Source organism: Aptenodytes forsteri, unplaced genomic scaffold (genome assembly GCF_000699145.1).
Source record: "Aptenodytes forsteri isolate BGI_AS27 unplaced genomic scaffold, ASM69914v1 Scaffold16, whole genome shotgun sequence".
NCBI classification, from domain to species: Eukaryota; Metazoa; Chordata; class Aves; order Sphenisciformes; family Spheniscidae; genus Aptenodytes; species Aptenodytes forsteri.
Genome location: NW_008794753.1, coordinates 3,733,845 through 3,751,055, shown reverse-complemented (window position 1 = coordinate 3,751,055; position 17,211 = coordinate 3,733,845). Strand labels below are relative to the sequence as shown.

General features: G+C 37.6%; 1 protein-coding gene across 4 annotated transcripts in view; it reads right to left on the bottom strand.

Annotated features, from left to right (window-relative positions):
- Positions 1 to 212: 212 nt before the first annotated feature.
- The window catches only part of SDF4 (stromal cell derived factor 4), a 17,943-nt gene continuing 944 nt past the window's right edge, over positions 213 to 17,211 (bottom strand). For 2 of the 4 annotated variants that reach the window (XM_009274187.2, XM_009274189.2), the window contains exons 2-7: positions 15,787 to 16,151; positions 8,845 to 8,981; positions 8,242 to 8,355; positions 4,550 to 4,708; positions 3,244 to 3,419; positions 213 to 1,578 (exon numbers count right to left, since the gene is read on the bottom strand). In XM_009274187.2, coding sequence (XP_009272462.1) covers positions 1,402 to 1,578; positions 3,244 to 3,419; positions 4,550 to 4,708; positions 8,242 to 8,355; positions 8,845 to 8,981; positions 15,787 to 16,094 — 1,071 coding nt within the window. In that variant the 5' untranslated portion in view covers positions 16,095 to 16,151 and the 3' untranslated portion in view covers positions 213 to 1,401. Of the gene's footprint in view, positions 1,579 to 3,243; positions 3,420 to 4,549; positions 4,709 to 8,241; positions 8,356 to 8,844; positions 8,982 to 15,786; positions 16,152 to 16,497; positions 16,516 to 17,067; positions 17,183 to 17,211 lie in introns of those variants that run through there. The other 2 variants (XM_009274188.2, XM_009274191.2) reach the window with 2 other exon arrangements.

Genomic DNA, 17,211 nt, shown 5'->3' with positions numbered 1-17,211 from the left:
ATCAACTGAATTTATACCTCTCTTACACTTCTTTTAAAATCGTATTTTGTCTGGCCTCTGAAGAGTTTCCATTTTCCCCCACTCACTGACAAACCTAAAAACAGCAACATTTCCAAAGCATGGAGAAAACTATTTAATGAAAAAAGATATATGTATATAAAAAGACTCTGATACAAGCCATTTAACAAAAACAAAAAAAAAGGAGGGAATACTGAAACAGAAACAGACAGCAATACTTATATTTACATTATATTAAGAGAATAAATTTAATCAAATATAACATCTCACTTGGATTTTCAGGCAACCCTTCAGAAAGAGGGGTTTTTACAGTAAAGATGGAACCAGAGTAAAAATAAATTTTCTATTTTAGACAGTAGTGGATATGACCCTTGTGTTGCAAGATGCTTTCAGAGATTACCCAAAACCAGACTGACTAAAAAGCTTCCCAAGTGCTGACTGTACGTTGCCCTGGCAAAAGCAGTTCAAAAGCAAAGCCTGTATTTACCCCAGCTTCATCATTCATGAGTTCATCAGCATTGCTAATTTGCACAGAGGCAAGTAATTATAGTAGTTTTAACAATGAATTTTAGTTAAGTAGTAATCATACACCTAGGTGAATCCCATTGCTCTGTCCAACACCTTTAAGTCCACAAAGAAACCTTCCCCATCGTTTAATTTTAGAATGAAATTTAATTTTAAGACATAAGCAGTATCAAGTCTCTCACATTCCCAGTGCAGCTGCAAACACAAAACCTGTCACACTATAACCAGTTTTCTTTTTAAAGTAGATGCAGAAGAGCTTCTCTGTAACATTTAAAGTAAGTTCTTCCCCACAGCTCCTAAAGATAGTTCAGCAACGGAGAACTTGTATTAAATTCTCAACAATACGTAAGTAGGTTGAGATGCGTTGAGAAAAATACTGGAAGATTAGCCAATCAGTCTATGTATGGATATTCTCATGAGGTCAGAACACATGTATTTGAACCACAATCCCCTTTACAAAAGCCACAACCTTTCAGTGTTACTTGTGATTTCCATGGATCAGCAGCTATGAGGGCAACAAGAAGAGTTAAATATTTAAGAAGCCTCCACCAAATAACGATTAGCCAAAAGCAGCTGAAACTTCAGCTGGATTAACTGTACAAACCAGGGCAAACTGATGTAGTCCAGTACCTGCCCCATTATTTACGGACCTTTTTTTCCCCTCATACTGAAGGCAACAGAGCTGTAGATCTTATGTATGGACGGAAGTTTTTTTTAAGTCTAGGACAACACACTGTAGGCATATAACACAGATAGCAGCAAAGTAACTTTCTGTCTGTTTGGGGGTTGGATTTTTTTTTCTTTTGTTTTTTTTTGAAAGCAGGAAAGTGCTTCAGAGCTCTGGAAAAGTGAGCAGGATCAGAACTCCTCATGGACGTTACGTGCATAGTCCATAAGCTTGCTGCCTGTGAAGTATTCACTATATTTCAGGATCTCCTCCAGCTCTAAGTGATGGTTTTGATTTTCGTCTGCTACTGCTATCATTTGCTTCGCTTCATTTAGGGCATTGTATTCATTCATAGGATCCATATATTCCTAAAACAAGAAAGAAAATAAATTTTCAATCACTAAGCACACATTTCCACACATCAGAATGATGAACCTTAGCTCTATGTAAGCTTCAGCAATTACGAGACCAACATAAGCCACCCAAAGGGAACATAAGTCACGGAAAAAGGTGTTAGCACATTTTTTTAACAGGCTTACATCTATCTCCCAACATAAGTCACGGAAAAAGGTGTTAGCACTTTTTTTTTTTTTAACAGGCTTACATCTATCTCCTAGCTATTTTTCCATTCACTGCTTCCTTGGCTCTTCTAGCAGAAATCCAGGTTTTCTCAGCTTATGCCAGTGTGTACAATAAAAATATTTTGGCATTTTGGTTGCAAACTAAACTCACTATCAAATGTGGTGGTTTTTGTGAAGAAATATCAATTCAAAATTAAAAAGTGGCACACTATTGATCTGTATAACAAATTTTCTTGTTTCTGGAGATAATCTTTTTAGAACATGTTCAATTTAGAACTTTCTTGTTCCATTTTAAACCACCAGGCAGACATTACAGAGGTCAGAAGTCTCAGAAACAAAGCATTTTGCTCCTTCACCTAACTTGAAATAGATTAAAAGTTTTCAAGCGAATCACTTTAGTTCATGACATAGAAGACTCAAGATTATCTTCAATTTCTTCCCAGAAGATGTGACATATATGTGCGTGCATCCATGTGTGTATACGTAGACAAAGACTTCAGAGATAAAACGGCTATTTTTAAAAGAAAATTCTCAGTAAAAAGGCTATTAACATCGTCTATGTCACGATGTAACTGTTCATCCATATTACCACTATCCTTCACACCCACATCTTTGCATACTGAGAAGGTTAGGAACTTTAACATTCATCCTGTTTTGGGGAGAAGACCAACATTTTAGAGGTTCTCCTTTCACACTGCCTACGTTGCAGTTTGAATTCTGCTAGTCAAAGTACATTCTTACATCCAGAAAGGAAAAAGCCAGAAATAAGCCACCAGCCTCTTCCATTGGCCACAAAACTGCCACAACTATAGGGTGCAAAATATTTCATGTTGTTTGGTAGACTCTTCTGCAGACAGAATTATTAGAAGAAAGCCTTACTTCTGCAAATCAAAGTCCAAGAAGGCCACAAACTAGAATGCACACTTGAAAAATAATAATTTGTTTTTTTAAAGAAAAACACTCTGAACGACAAGAGATCTCTGCTATTTTCTAGGCTACTGGAGCCCCAGGGTTTGTTGGTCATTGGGAGTTTTTTGGTTTATTTCCGAGTTTTGGGTTTTTTTAATGAATATATAGGTTGCCAGTTACTCCTTTTGCAACTGAAAGTATGACTCATTGTCCCATTAACCAGCGCACCTAATGAAGTCTGACTTGCTTTCATGCACTCCATATCCATACAAGTGTCTATGTAACAAAAAACCCTAAAAGCATACCTATGAATAACAGTTATGCTAGGAAAACTCCCCCTCCTCTTTAACAAAAAGCATAACACCACTATCTGCAAGCACTATAGAACAATACTATAATCCAAAGTTTTGTAAAGTAGACACACACACCGTACTGTTAATTCAAATATTTTTGGACTTCATATTCTCTAAAGCAGTTTCAATCCTGTATTTAAAAACCAACTATTGGTTTTAAAAACCCTAGAACTATTTGAGGAAGACTTACCTCCAGCTCTTCCATTGTGACAATACCATCATGGTTAGCATCAATGACCTCCTCAAATTCCTTCCTTCTGTCTTTTACCCAGTCATCATCAATATCTTGAGCTTGCTGGTTCTCTACAGTACCAACAGGTAATGAAATGAACTCTGAAAGGGTAAGTTTCTTATCTCCGTCTTGATCTACAACAGAAGTACAGAGTAACTGAAAAGTATTTGCTTAATGCCCATTAAAAATGAGAAACTCCTTCATATCAGAGGTGTCATTGGTACAGTCTGCCTGGTTTCAGCAGTCCACAGACCTGACTCTAGCAGAGAATAGTTACCATTTATACCTTTGGTTAGCCGAAAACTCTCTGTACTATGGTACACACACAATGTTTTAGAAGGCTAAAAACCATAAACTCATCAATATACTAAACAAAAAGAATTTTACTGGTCCTGAAGGACACACCAGGTGGCAAGCTTGGCTTTTTTTTTTTTAATTGTTGTTGTTTAGTTTTTCAACAATCTACTGCAACAGAAATTTTCTTACAGCTGTATCCAATCTCCCCTTGTATTAGCATTCAGGTAAGTTAACCCTCATAAAAGACTGCATACTGGAGTTGTTCTGTCTGTGCGTGTCACGCACCCAAGTATCACTAGAAACTCTTCATATTTATTAAGCTAACAACTAGCAAAGTCATAGATCTCTTTTTTTTAATCCAGGTGTTCTAGCACTTTTAAATATGCAACACTATTGACACAATAGAAAAAAAGTGTGCCAATACTTATGAATTTTTAAAAAAATATTATTTTCTTAGAAACCTCAACCATTTATTTCCACTTTCATGACTGTACGTCACGATTCTTACATGGTTGCTGTACTGGGGAAGTACAAAGCAATTAATGCCCTCCTCACGGAACATTCACATCAATATATTTTATAATGTTTTACTATTCATCAAACCTTTTCTACTATTGCCAGAGTGATCCTACAATGCAGCAGTACTTCAGTGTGAAGTAGTGTCAGCTGATCATCTCTGCATGAAGTACTCGGAGTATCTTCCTAACATGTAATGTTGTGCTGTTCTTTAACAGCCAGAGACTAAATTTAGTCTTGAGATACACAGACAACTCCATAGAGATGCCAGCATTTGGGCTAACAGTTTGTTTTTCTTATTCATCACATTAGAAGATGTGTAGAACAGAGCAAACAAGATGTGCCAAAATTTCAGATTGACCCATGACAGTGCAACGACCTAACAACGCCTACCCAACAAAACAGTTTGCAAGTAAACAACTCCCAAGAAACGTGTTTTAAAATGGCATACCCAAATCTCGGATGATTTCTTTCACCATGAACTTCAGCATTCCCCTACTATGCTCTGGATGAAGAAAGGACAAGAATTCTTCTTCATTCAACAACAGATCAGGAGGTGGGTTGTCAGCTTGGTACCACCGATCTTTCAGGTTATCTAAAACTTCCTGTGCTAGAAATTTAAGAAAAAGATTTAAGCTATCATGTTCAATCTATTTAAAGTTCTTAAAATATACCTTCCCCTGTTACTCAATTGTTTAAACAAGGATGACCTATGAACCAGTTATTTTACAGTTCAACTCCCAGGGAAAGCAGGTGCTGAGGGGAAACAAAGTGCAACTAGTTTCATCTAGTTTGTGCTGAAACACTAGGAAAGACCCTTTAACCAAACAACTGAACCGAAATTAGAAGAAGAAAAAAAAAAGATTTATCTACACCTGTATCAAAATTTCAACCTATCAAGTGAAAAGTATTGTCCTACCAGTATTGTTAGCTGGTTCTGGTAGGAGGTATGAATAATCCAACTTTGTTCAGTACTTGTTGTTCTCCTTTCTTATTTTCATATCTGAAGCCCGCTACCAACAGAAATCTTTCACCTGCCTGAATACCAGCATCACCCTTCTTCTGAACAAATCATTTCTGTTTTCTACTTCAAACCAGTCCTGTGCATTGAAACAGCCAAAACATTCTTAAAATTCAAAATAGTCTTCAGATTCACTACCTCCATGTATTGCAATTGTGACATCACACACACCTAGTTAATATCTACAAGAAAGGAAGATGTCAACCAATTCTTTTCCTACCCAAATAATAACATAGAAAAACAAACCCCTTAACATTTAGCATGTTTTCTTCTAAGACCAAATAACATGACTATCATTAAATCTAGAAAGATGCTTCTGATCTGTGAAGCACCGTTGTACTAGAGCTTTGGCTAATAGCACTACATAGGTTTATTCTGCTCTACAGCACTTGTTAAGTTTACCACAGGTAAGAAAATATTCTCTGACAACACAGCAGTTCCAAGCATGATCAAAGGGAAACATTTTATTACTCAGTGTTACAACACTCACCTTTTCTTATTTTAACTTGGCATTTCTTAACACGACATTATCTAAACCAAAACCAGTTGTATTATTGTTCTGAACTCTTTTAGGTATGTTCAAGCTCACAGGATTTGAGTTAACAAAATGGTACAGTGTTCTACCACAAAGTGATGACCGAATTATGCATACTGCACACAGTTTTATCTGCAGAGTTTTTCTCTTCAGTCACACCGCAATTCCAGATAGCACCCATAAAGCAGAGGACTAAGAAAGCTATGAAGAGACTTCTGCCCTCCCTCTGCTCCTCCCTTCTTCCTTTACCCTGTAAAAGGCTCAGGATTCAAAAGAATCGCCTACCCAGAGAGAACTTGTATCCTTAGACTCAGATACATCGTCCAGTATTTCAGCCTGAAGATGTGATTTGTTGGAACTATGAGAGATTTAAGAGGGTAGGCTCTACAAAAGAAAGTTTGGAAACATCAAGAACAGATGCTAAGCTAAGCACCAAGAAATGTATTTGGTTTTCAGTTACTTAAGGGCACAAGTACTTTTTACTCCTTTTAGCTACCTTGTCTGTTCTATATCAGAAAGCATTCTGACTTCAGACCTAAACCCTGCATATGTTTTAGTTATCACTATAATTTAATAAAGGGAAATATTTTCACTGCAAGGAGCAAATGCAAGTTGAAGTACGTGTGTACAAACAGATACATCAGCACCAAAATCACTTTACATTTGCACTTCTTTCATCTTACACCATGCAGACAAGCACTTTTTAAGTGAGTTTCTCCTAAACTCAACTGAGAATCATAATTTGTGTATCGGTTTCCGCTAAAACCATGCATCTGATTTGAAGAAAAAAACCACCCTGCAACACACAACGTGAATATTATGTGCACCTAGTGGTCCTGAACATAACCAAACAGGAAAAAAAATACCTGTAGAGTATTCTTTTTCTGGTGTAGACATTTTCTAAATGACACACTGGAAAAAATACTGCCTGTAGCACACCCTGCTATCTGCAAAATACGCTAACAAACACAAACCGGAAGCATTTGCTTTTCACAAGTTTTAAAAACACTCTGAAAGACTACAGTCTTCAGATAATAAACTTTTTTTTTCAATTTAATAAACTGTCTTAAATAGCTCCTGCATGCTTTTGGTTGCTGAGTTACAAGAGGAAAAAAAAACCCAACGGTTGCATCTACATTTTTGAACTGCCAGTTGCAATGAAGAGTTAAGTCTTCAGTGAATGTTTTTTTGTGAAGAGTAAAGAAATCCTTCAGAGTCTTAATATGAATCTTAGGGCAAGTTTGTAAATGGCAAGTTTTAGTCATATCAAGGACACAAGTAAACACAGAAAAATCAAATCACTTGCTTATGGTTTTCCAGCGTAGCCAACCCCAAACGTTAGAAGTCACAAGCCAATCTCCCTTTGCCTACCTTTCTTACTCAGTCTTAAATGAAACTCAACTGTCAGTCATCAGTTGAAACTGTCATTATCTGCATAAGTTAAATAAAGTTGCGTCCCTAGTTTTGGCCTGGCATCCAAACTGTAGTGTGCTTCTGCGCAAGACAGAGCATGCCTTAATATCCACGCATTCAGTTATTTTTTATTACACAGACCAAAAAAAGAGTACTTTTACACTGCACTAGAGTATGAAAATAAGTTTTGCCTATCATCCTCAGGAAGCGGTAGATAACTAATTGGATTTTCCCAAACAAGGCTTGTTACCTAGGTAGAAAAATGATTGTGCACACACTTCCCTTATTCAGCAAATCTTTTATCTGATGAGCATTCCTGTAAACTGTAGTTAACCACACTGCCATAGAACATGCTGCACAGGTGTTTTCACTGCCATAAAATTCAAAGGCCCATTTGCATTTTAGTTGCTTTTTGATAAATGGAAAATATAACATAACCCACTTTTAAATGACTAATTCCTGCAAGGAAAGGCTAAGGCTTCGTGTTTTACTTAACAGTAAATTTAAACACTTTTAGATGGGGGGGAGTGGGGAGATTACTCTGTTAAGAGTTGCCACATTTATACCAAGCCAGATTCAAATGAAAGTTTCAAAAGGAACAAGGAAGAAATGATCAATCTCACTAACCTAAAGAATCAATCTCTCTCTATAGAGAACTTAGATGAAACATGAAACAATTGTTAGGCAACCTTCTGCTATTAACTTCTAGTATGCTTTGCAGTGCCTAAGGATGTACCCATTTAAACACAACACTGTTTGGTAGCACATACACCCCTCCCCAGTTTTAGAACAGGAATAGCGTATAGCAGCTCCCTTTCATTTGGAGCAACAGGGGACCTGGTTCCCACATTAACAATACAATGGTCCGCAGACAACACAGGTCTGACAAATTTTAGCAGACTGTTAAACATAAATAACTGAAAACTATTCAAATAGGCAGTAACAAATAAGCAACCAAGATTTTTCAGTGTTAAATATTTACATCAGGTGTGTTGGGAAGGCAGATTTGAGTTGGAAAGAAATCTAGTATTTCTGTCTTATGACTTACACATTCTACATTCACACAGAAGCAGAAGAACAACTAAAACATTAATCGTATATTAAGAACGGTTTTGACATTCAGGTTTTAGGAAAGTAGAAGAAAAACCGACACACACCAACAGTCTGCACTTACTTTCTTCATCTATTTTCAACTCTTCATTGTTCCTGATCTTCTCTGCAATCTCTTTTTCATTAAAGCCCTTACTTGCCAAAAATTTAATTTTATATTCATCCCAGGACACATGGCCTGTAAGAAAGAGCCATATCTCAGACATAACATAGTATGCTTAAATGACAAACTTTTGGTCTCATTACTTAAAACAGTACGTGCTAAAATCTTTTGGTTCAGCACTGTAACCATCACACTAAGCTTATGAATGGCAATATGAAAACTATCACCTGATTCACTTTTATGTTTCTTTAGACCAGACAGGCCTTGTGAAAATAACAAATATGTCACCGTCCTCACCCCATCCCTGGCAGAGCCACTTAACTTGTTACAGTTTCCTATACCGCAAGTGAAGTAACGTAGCAGTCAACACAGAACTACAATGCTGACTGGAGCACACCACAACAGTGTTGATCCATACAGAAAACAATAGAGCAAAGAAGGGATTACATGCAGTCCAAAGGAACTCGGATTTTGTCACAGCACACCTGAAGAGCAGCCAGTAGGTTTGGCTACTAGCAACTGACTTAAGATGTTACCAGGAGATGGAGGAATTGTTCATCTTACCATCACCATCAGGGTCCACAGCTCGGAAGTGCATTTTATTCTCTTCCACAGCTTCCTGGAAATGTTCATCTGTCTTTTCCATGATCCAGCGCTGCATCTCTTTCGCACCTATCTTTTTATCATTATTTATATCCACCCTACGTATGAACAGCAAACAAGATTTAGATTTGGGGATTGGGGGAGGTGTGGTATATTTTTATATTCTAAATTAATTATTCAACAGTAACAAACATAGGTCACTACAGAAAAGAGTATATTTATAACCCTCTCTGAGAAGTTGTACGTTCTTTGAACTACAGAGTAAACAAGTAGCAAGTTAGCCATTTATTTCATGATTAAACTACAACATCTAGGTTACTACTCAGAGAAAAACATTCAGACATACTTCACTTTGCTGTAAGTTAACTCATTTCAATATTATGTTTTTGAGTAAATTTTTGAAGTAGAGGAAACCACAAATGCATCACTCATGGCATATTAGCTCATTTCCTATTGGTTCAGAATTGTCAACTGCCAGCTGCTGCAGACTTTCACTACTTTGAAAAATTTCTTCTCTAACATTCTCTCAAACCATTAACTTCCTCTCAATTTATCTTTCCAAGTCCTTTTTACCTTGATCTTCCAAGATCTCTGAAGTTTACTGATGAGCTGCCTCCCTGTGTCTGCCTAGATCACATCACAACTGTCGTGACCATTAAAAGCAATGAAAATATAATGTGAATAACCTCAGTGGCAAGGACTTTCAAACTATTTAATACTTTGACTGGAGTACCTGTAAGTGGGGGAAAAAACCAAACAAACCAAGTTTCCTCTATTATACCTTGATCTCTGGTAACACGTAACAGCTGATAGTTTTTAATTTTTAACACATTTAAAAGTTCTGCACATACAGTTGTTCTCCATTAGGCTTCTGAGTTATCAGGCTCACTTTGCTTTGTCAAAGGATATGCTTGTACCCAGTGCTGTTGAGCTACAGAACTGAACTTTTTCTACCTAACTAAAGTTATCAGTAAATGTCCAATCTGACAGTCCACTGTTCTCCTTAGTGTACTACCAATACTGCTTTATTGTATTAAGATACACTGCCATGCCATCAATTCCATTAATGCTTATTTCATTAAAAAGCAGTTAATATAAAAATTACAGTTGAAGAACAAATACAAAAACAATAACATGACACTTTAAGGTTTTTTTGAGCATATCATTAAGTATTTATTCAAAAAAGATATAACAATATTTAAAACTGAAAAGACATCACTAACATTTAGGAGGCAAGATTCTATTTAAAGCATACCAAAACCAGTCTTGTTCAATTAAAAAAAAAAAACAAACCAGCAAAGAAAAACACAACAAAAAACCCCAGCTTGACTCTGGCTTTTTTATCTGTTTGTATCACTGTCTTAACAGTACTGAAGTGTTATCATTGAAACTCAAGTTATTAAATATGTGATTTGCCTTTAAATGTCAACTAAATGTTAGAAGCTTAAGCCAAACAACAACCCTAGCACCTAATCTTCTACAACACTTAGCTGTATTAGCAAATGCAGTATTAGTGGTTTTAAATATTGTATCACATCCTATCATATCACATAACTATCATATCATATCACACAACTTTTCAGTATCAATGGCGAGACCAGTAAAACGGTCATGTTCCACTCGCGCCACCTTGCACTTACCAGGTGAACAAATGTGGGTTTTGAGATGGAGTAGGTACTATCAAAAAAAGAGAAGGGAAAACAAAGCATTTTCCCCTCAACATTTAACATTCTAGTTTCCTTAGATCAAAGCTCTCAAACTTACTACTTCCAAGCTGTACTTTCCACCTAAAACATGTTTTAACTAGGGAGAAAGGTAACAAACATCCTACTTATTGCTCTTCTAGCTCATGAAACTACACCTTTGTTCTGCTACCACAGTTCACAAGTCTCCAATGACGCAGATTTTCATGAACTAGCAGGCATCCACTGTACAAGGTGAGCTGAAATCCTTTCAGTGTCCATAAACAGCACTTCTGCTTTTGAGAGGAATATTTACAACTGTATGAAATATAAGAGATGATCCTGCTGTGAGGTTACCATCTAAGGCCATAAAAACAAAAGACTGTCCATGCTTCCTTAGATAAGTTATCTCATTCGGAATGGACTGCTAAAAACATTTCCACTAATAATGACACGTTTAGATAATTACATGCTGCCGAACAACCTAACACTGGTAAGTCACGGAAAACTCATTTTATAACACGGTGATGGGCAATCCGTTTTCTGAGGCAGATAGGCCTGAACACTCAAAAATGTTAGTAGAGTGGTACATTCTAATGCACTCCTTAAAAAAATTGCCAAAGAACAAGTATTTGCAAGAAAGAATTTAAGCTCAAAACCCCAAGATTAATCCAAGCAAGAATATCATCCCAGATTACAACTTTGCTCAAACCTTCCTTGGCAATCTGTGTATAGAAATCTTGTGACGATTTGTCAAACTTCATGATATACCAGCTCAAAAAAAAAAACAAACCCACACACCAAACTTGATTGCTCTTTTCTACAATAAGTATTGTTTTCTGCTAGAGAGTGCTATCTCAGACTTGTAGAAACTTAGGTATATGATGTATTACTTCCTGAATTGACAGCAAAGTAAGTTTTGTAAAAGCAGGGACTACCGTTAGCATAAATTTGAATTAAAAAACAGACTAGAGAGCAATTTACCTTATTGCTTACCTGTCTCATTCCAAAGAAAATTATAGATAAACCACAGCCCAGACAGTAGTTGATGCAACATGATAAATACCATTAGTATTAATACATTTCAGTAATGGGCAGCATCAGACATAAGGGCTCCTTATACTGTCTAAGTTCAAGGTTAAAACTTCACTGACTATTCAAACTGTATTTCATTATCTATTCACAGCCTAAATGTTAATACTACCTTTGAGTAAGAAACAAGCAAGTATGCTACTTTGTAGGATAATCGTAAATTTTTCCTTAACAAAAGCCTACAGTAAGGGCTGCATTGAATGTAAATGTCAAGCCTGGAAGAACAGGTTTTAAACAATTCAGCCCAGTTTCTCAACCACAAGCCACTAAAAATCAGATTTTCGTGGCCACTTTTCAAAAGGTCCACATCTGAAAGTATTATCAATAAACACTGGCCACTCAGGTTTTCAGATTCATGTTTTCAGGTTCCTAAATGACAACACTGCAATGCTGCCCGAGGTATTGGGGGGGGCAGGAAGGCAGTGTTCTTACCTAAAGGACTAAAGATAACAATTTCCTTGAGCACCTAATGCCTATCACTTTAGAGTTGGTTTGTGTTTCATGCAAATAATGAAAAGCAGATCCAGAGAATAATTTTTAACAACAGAAACCAAAGCAAAGCTCTACTTTACATGGTAGGAGGTATGCAAAATTTATTAGATGTATATTTAAATGTACAGGTTAGGAAAAACACAAATCAGGGTGCACACACTACTTAAAACCTTCCAATGGCATACAGCATAAACAGTTTTTTAGCTGATTATTACAAATCTGTAATCTAAACTGAAGATATCAAAACAGGAAAGCTTAAAAACGTCCCCTCTCCTCATTCTGTATTCTACCTGCTATTGTCCAACATCAGCTGTCATTACTAGCATGTTCCCACCATAGACAGAATGCACACAGGTAGAAATGAATACTGTGTTAGGCTATGAGACAAATCTGAAATTAAGAAAGGGGGCATGGATCTTGCCAAAACCACTCCCTATGTGCAGTCTGAACACAAACAGTCGCAGCTGTAAAGTCTAGAAGAGCTACGCTTACAAGCATTGTGCGATTCAGAACAAGTTCTGCTTTAGGAAAGGTTAAGTTCATGACTTTTAAACAAGGGGAAAAAACCAAACCAAAACACCCCTGTACATGGTAGTAGTTAACAGAAGGTGTATTTAAGCCTGTGACCTGATGAATGACCATCAAGGTAAGGCACTCGGCTAACACAAAGATTTTAATTTTTAAATCACAACTAGGGCTGCTGCTAAGTAGCTGATAACATCAGCAAAACGCAAATGCTAGAAGGATACTCAACTTTCAAACTCACAGAGGTAACTCCATCACCACAAAAACATGCTGACAGAAAGCCACACACGTTACATTCTTCTGTACTTGAATTTATCAGTTTTGTTCAGTACATGTAATTTAATTTACAAGATAACTGACCCTTAGAAGCAAGGCTCAAACTGAATTTTAGTAAAGAATGCCATTGATTTAGTGAAATCAGCGTCACCATACATACACTCGATTGCTTTCAATATCCTTCCCCCTTCCCTCCCATCAACACCCACCTACACAAGCTAAACTACACCACACAGCAAAAGAATAGAGAAATCTATAGATTCCAGGCTAATTTAAACTATTTAAATGGAGACTATAGCAATTTTTTTTTTTTTTTTTTTTTTTTGCAATTATGAGAAGTACAAGAAGGAAGGATGTCAATTAAGCTCCTCTCACGGATTTTCTTGACCTGAAGGTACCTGAACACTTACCCTTGGCAGGGAATGAAGACTAAAAAGGTGCACCCAGGATTTTCTGCACCATGCCCTAGTTTCACAAGGCAAAGTGGAAGTACTGGTTAACTTGTAAAAAACCACTTCTGTAGACAAGTAAGGCTTGTCCTCCCAGTAAAGAGTGACTTCAGAAACTGAAATACAGAATTATGAAGTGCCACTTGTTCTTTCAGTCACATACAGCTTGCTCGCCTAGAAAAACATGGTTTGAGGAGCTTTTCTTCCATGTTTCAACTTTATTTTCAGTAATCCTATTAGACAATAATTTATGCTTTGAATTGACTACTTTATATCATACTGGCATGCTGTAGAATCTCAGCTTTTATTAATTAAAACCACATTACATGTTTTCTTTATGTCTTCAAAGAAAATATTTCCAAAGCATCTGGAAGCCTGTGACTTACTAGCTTTTCACAGAAGTTCACAGTATTTCTCTTTTCACTCAGCCTTTAAAAGTATGTCTAGAAAGCAACCAAATTCCTCAGAATGCTTTTCTACATTTTCTAATCTGATCATCTGATGGAATGTAATTTTAAGTAAGTATCTGAGTGAAGCTGATCTTGAATCCAATTGCTTTAAGCTTCCTAAGACAACCTCTTTCATAACAAACAGGCAGAAATGAACAGAGTTTGCAATTTGTGAATGACAATTTACTAACCACCGTTGAATGTTTCCAATAAACATATAGCAATAAAGAAAGTGAAACCTTCTAAGCATAATCTTAATATTTGTATACATCCTGCCCATGAAGTTAGCATGATCATCTGATGGAATGTAATTTTAAGTAAGTATCTGAGTGAAGCTGATCCAATATCCAATTGCTTTAAGCTTCCTAAGACAACATAACAAACAGGCAGAAATGAACAGAGTTTGCAATTTGTGAATGACAATTTACTAACCACCGTGAATGTTTCCCAATAAACATATAGCAATAAAGAAAGTGAAACCTTCTAAGCATAATCTTAATATTTGTATACATCCTGCCCATGAAGTTAGTGGTCTGAATAGCAGCCATAGTAATAAAGGATTCTACTCTAAATGAAAAAGGCACTCTGCTTTGCCTATTTGCTTTAGCTACCTTTACTCAGAAAAACAGAAAAAAAAATCCAATGTTATTACTGATATTTTTTCCCTGTTAAGGAGAAGTTTGCAAAAAAAAAAGCTTTGTTAAGCCTTCTCATTTTCTCTCAAGTATATGCGCATCCCCACACCATCATCAGCATTAAGAGCACCAATGCAATTTAAGCTGTTCTCATAAAATTAATCCTCCATTGCAAAAACGCAAATAAAGCCAATTCTGCCACCTAGTGTCTAAAAGTATATACTGATTTTGATTTCCATTATGTTTACTGACCTCCAAACATCTGATAGTTTATTAGCTGCCACAAACCTTATCCAGCACAAGTGCTTTATAAAAGGAAAAATGCTTTAATGTCTAAAAGTAAAGTTAATACTTTTACACCAAGTAAAGAGGTAGATGAAGTTTTCAAGAAGGCTACAAAAGAAAAAATTAATCTTTCTATTCTCACGTTTCATTCTCATTCTCTTTTCTTCTAAATTCTGAGGAACTAAACGTTTTGTTTAGTTTAATTTTATGAAGAAAGCTAACTTAATGCTAGAAGCTGTCATGCCGATTTCTGAATTCTTGGTATGTGCAGTTAGGCATAATTATTTTTAACCTTCATGTATTTCATTTGAAACACTCAAATTTTAGACACTGAGCATCTACTAGAAAGTTTTATGAACAGAAAGCAACTGTCAGTTTGTTTACCACAATCTTACCCCATTGCCTGTCTGTCCCTTTTCTTCCCTTCTACCTTTACTATTGTCTTGTATTTGTTTCTATTGTGACTTCTGCAAATAACTGCAGAGGAAAAACACTGACAAGATCCATATGGAATATAAGACCAAACAATAAATAAGAAACTTAGATTGCCAATTGAAACCAAACTTACAGCAAAGCAATAGAGCATACTACTGCTAGAACAAAACTGGAACAAACTCCCACCCTCCCAATTCATTGCATGGGCATCCTACCACCAAGGAACACAAGTGTGATTAATTATTCATTGAGCCAGGAAACCAGGAAAAAGTAATATTAATTTTCATACCGCGAGAGGCCATGTAGGGTTTTTTTGCATAGACACAATGCGTTTTGTCATAAATTTTACTAGACCACAGCACCAATCCTGTATACTGATCATGACTCTCAACACATGCATTCTCACTCCTAAGAACGGTTTATACGGGTATGTTAATACCTTAATAACATGAACACAGTGCTTATAGTATGATGCTTTCCCCCTCATCATTACAATTTTTAAATATTACAGAAAAATTTGCAAATTTTACTCTGAAGATCAGAGAAAGAGGCTGCACTGTTCTTGGCAATGTACATAACTTACTTTGAAAAGATGACCATGAGCTTCTTCCTATTTTTCCTGGGTTCTGAGTCTTCCTCAAACTCTTCCATCTCTTTTCCTAGAAAAACTTCTTGATGAAATTCTTTGTTAAGATGTCCATCCATCTCCATTTTGACCCCATTCAAGTGATCTGGGGGCAAGATCTCATTCTCATCTTTACTGTCAGCTGGCTTTTCTTTGAGGGCCGAATTATTTGCAGGCCTTGCATAAACATCCATTAGAAGAAATACAAACAGAAGGGACAAATACAGAGATCCCAAACTGCAGAGAAAGGCCTGTCTTGACATCATTTTTTCCTTTTTATTCAAAATATTGGTTGATTAAATTACTGTGAGTGGATTAAATATCTAAAAACAAAAAGGAAAAGACACATGCAAATTAAACTCTAGAACATTATGTCACTAATAAAACGTCTCCTAAAATTCAGAAGAACCTACACACACAAGTATTTGCTGTGAAAGAATAAAAAAGCCTGTTAAATAATAAATACGCGACAAGAAATTAATCTGTGTTAGTTTTCAGTCTGCACAATTGTAACCTCTGTCAGAGGACTTTCGAAGATAGCCTAGTTCTGCTAGTAGAACAGACTAGTTCTGCTCTGAAATCCATCTTCAGGTGTTACGGGATGAGATGACCCGACCACTGAAACCCAAGCATTTACCGAGAAGTCAACCCAGCGCAGGAAGCACTTACTGTCCGAATGTGCAGCCCAAGCTCGGCTGTGGCAATGTCCCTAAGGCTAGCACCGCACTCCCCCAGCAAGCTGCAGGAACAGCCACGACAGCACAACAGTTCACGAGAGATCTCAACAGATCGCCTCTTTAGAAAGGCTGAAAGGCGTAAAGGTCTTTTTGGAAAGAGCTGACTGAGGGAAATACGATTGCAAATGCCATCGCGTAAAGCGGAGCTGAAAACACACAGGAACCAGCCGGCAGGAAAAGCAACCTCAGGGGCTGGACCTGTCACGACCTGCTTGCCGGTGTGTGAAAATCGCTGCCACGTACGAGACCGGAGACAGCGGGGACAGGGAAAAGGGCCACAGCCCGACAGACGGAGCGTCGAGGAGCACAAACTCCACAGTCCCGCCAGGCACGGCAGAGCCTTGGGCGGGGAGTACCCGCCCAGCCCGCCGCAGGACTCGCAGACCGAGCGGCGACGGCCAACTCTCCACCGGAGAGGGGGAGCCCGGCCGGGGCTGCCCTGCCCGACCCGAAGGGCAGTGGCGGTCCCGAGCCCGCTCCAGGAAAAGCCACACGCACTCACCGAGAGCTCCGGGGCGCTCGCGGTGCCCCTTCCCCGCAGGAGGGGGACGCAGCCTCCGAGAACCCTGACAGGCCGCGGGGCGGCCAGCCTCGGCCTCGCTGCCCCTCGCTCCGCCCCCCCGGTCCCTGTGCGGGCCGCGGCGGC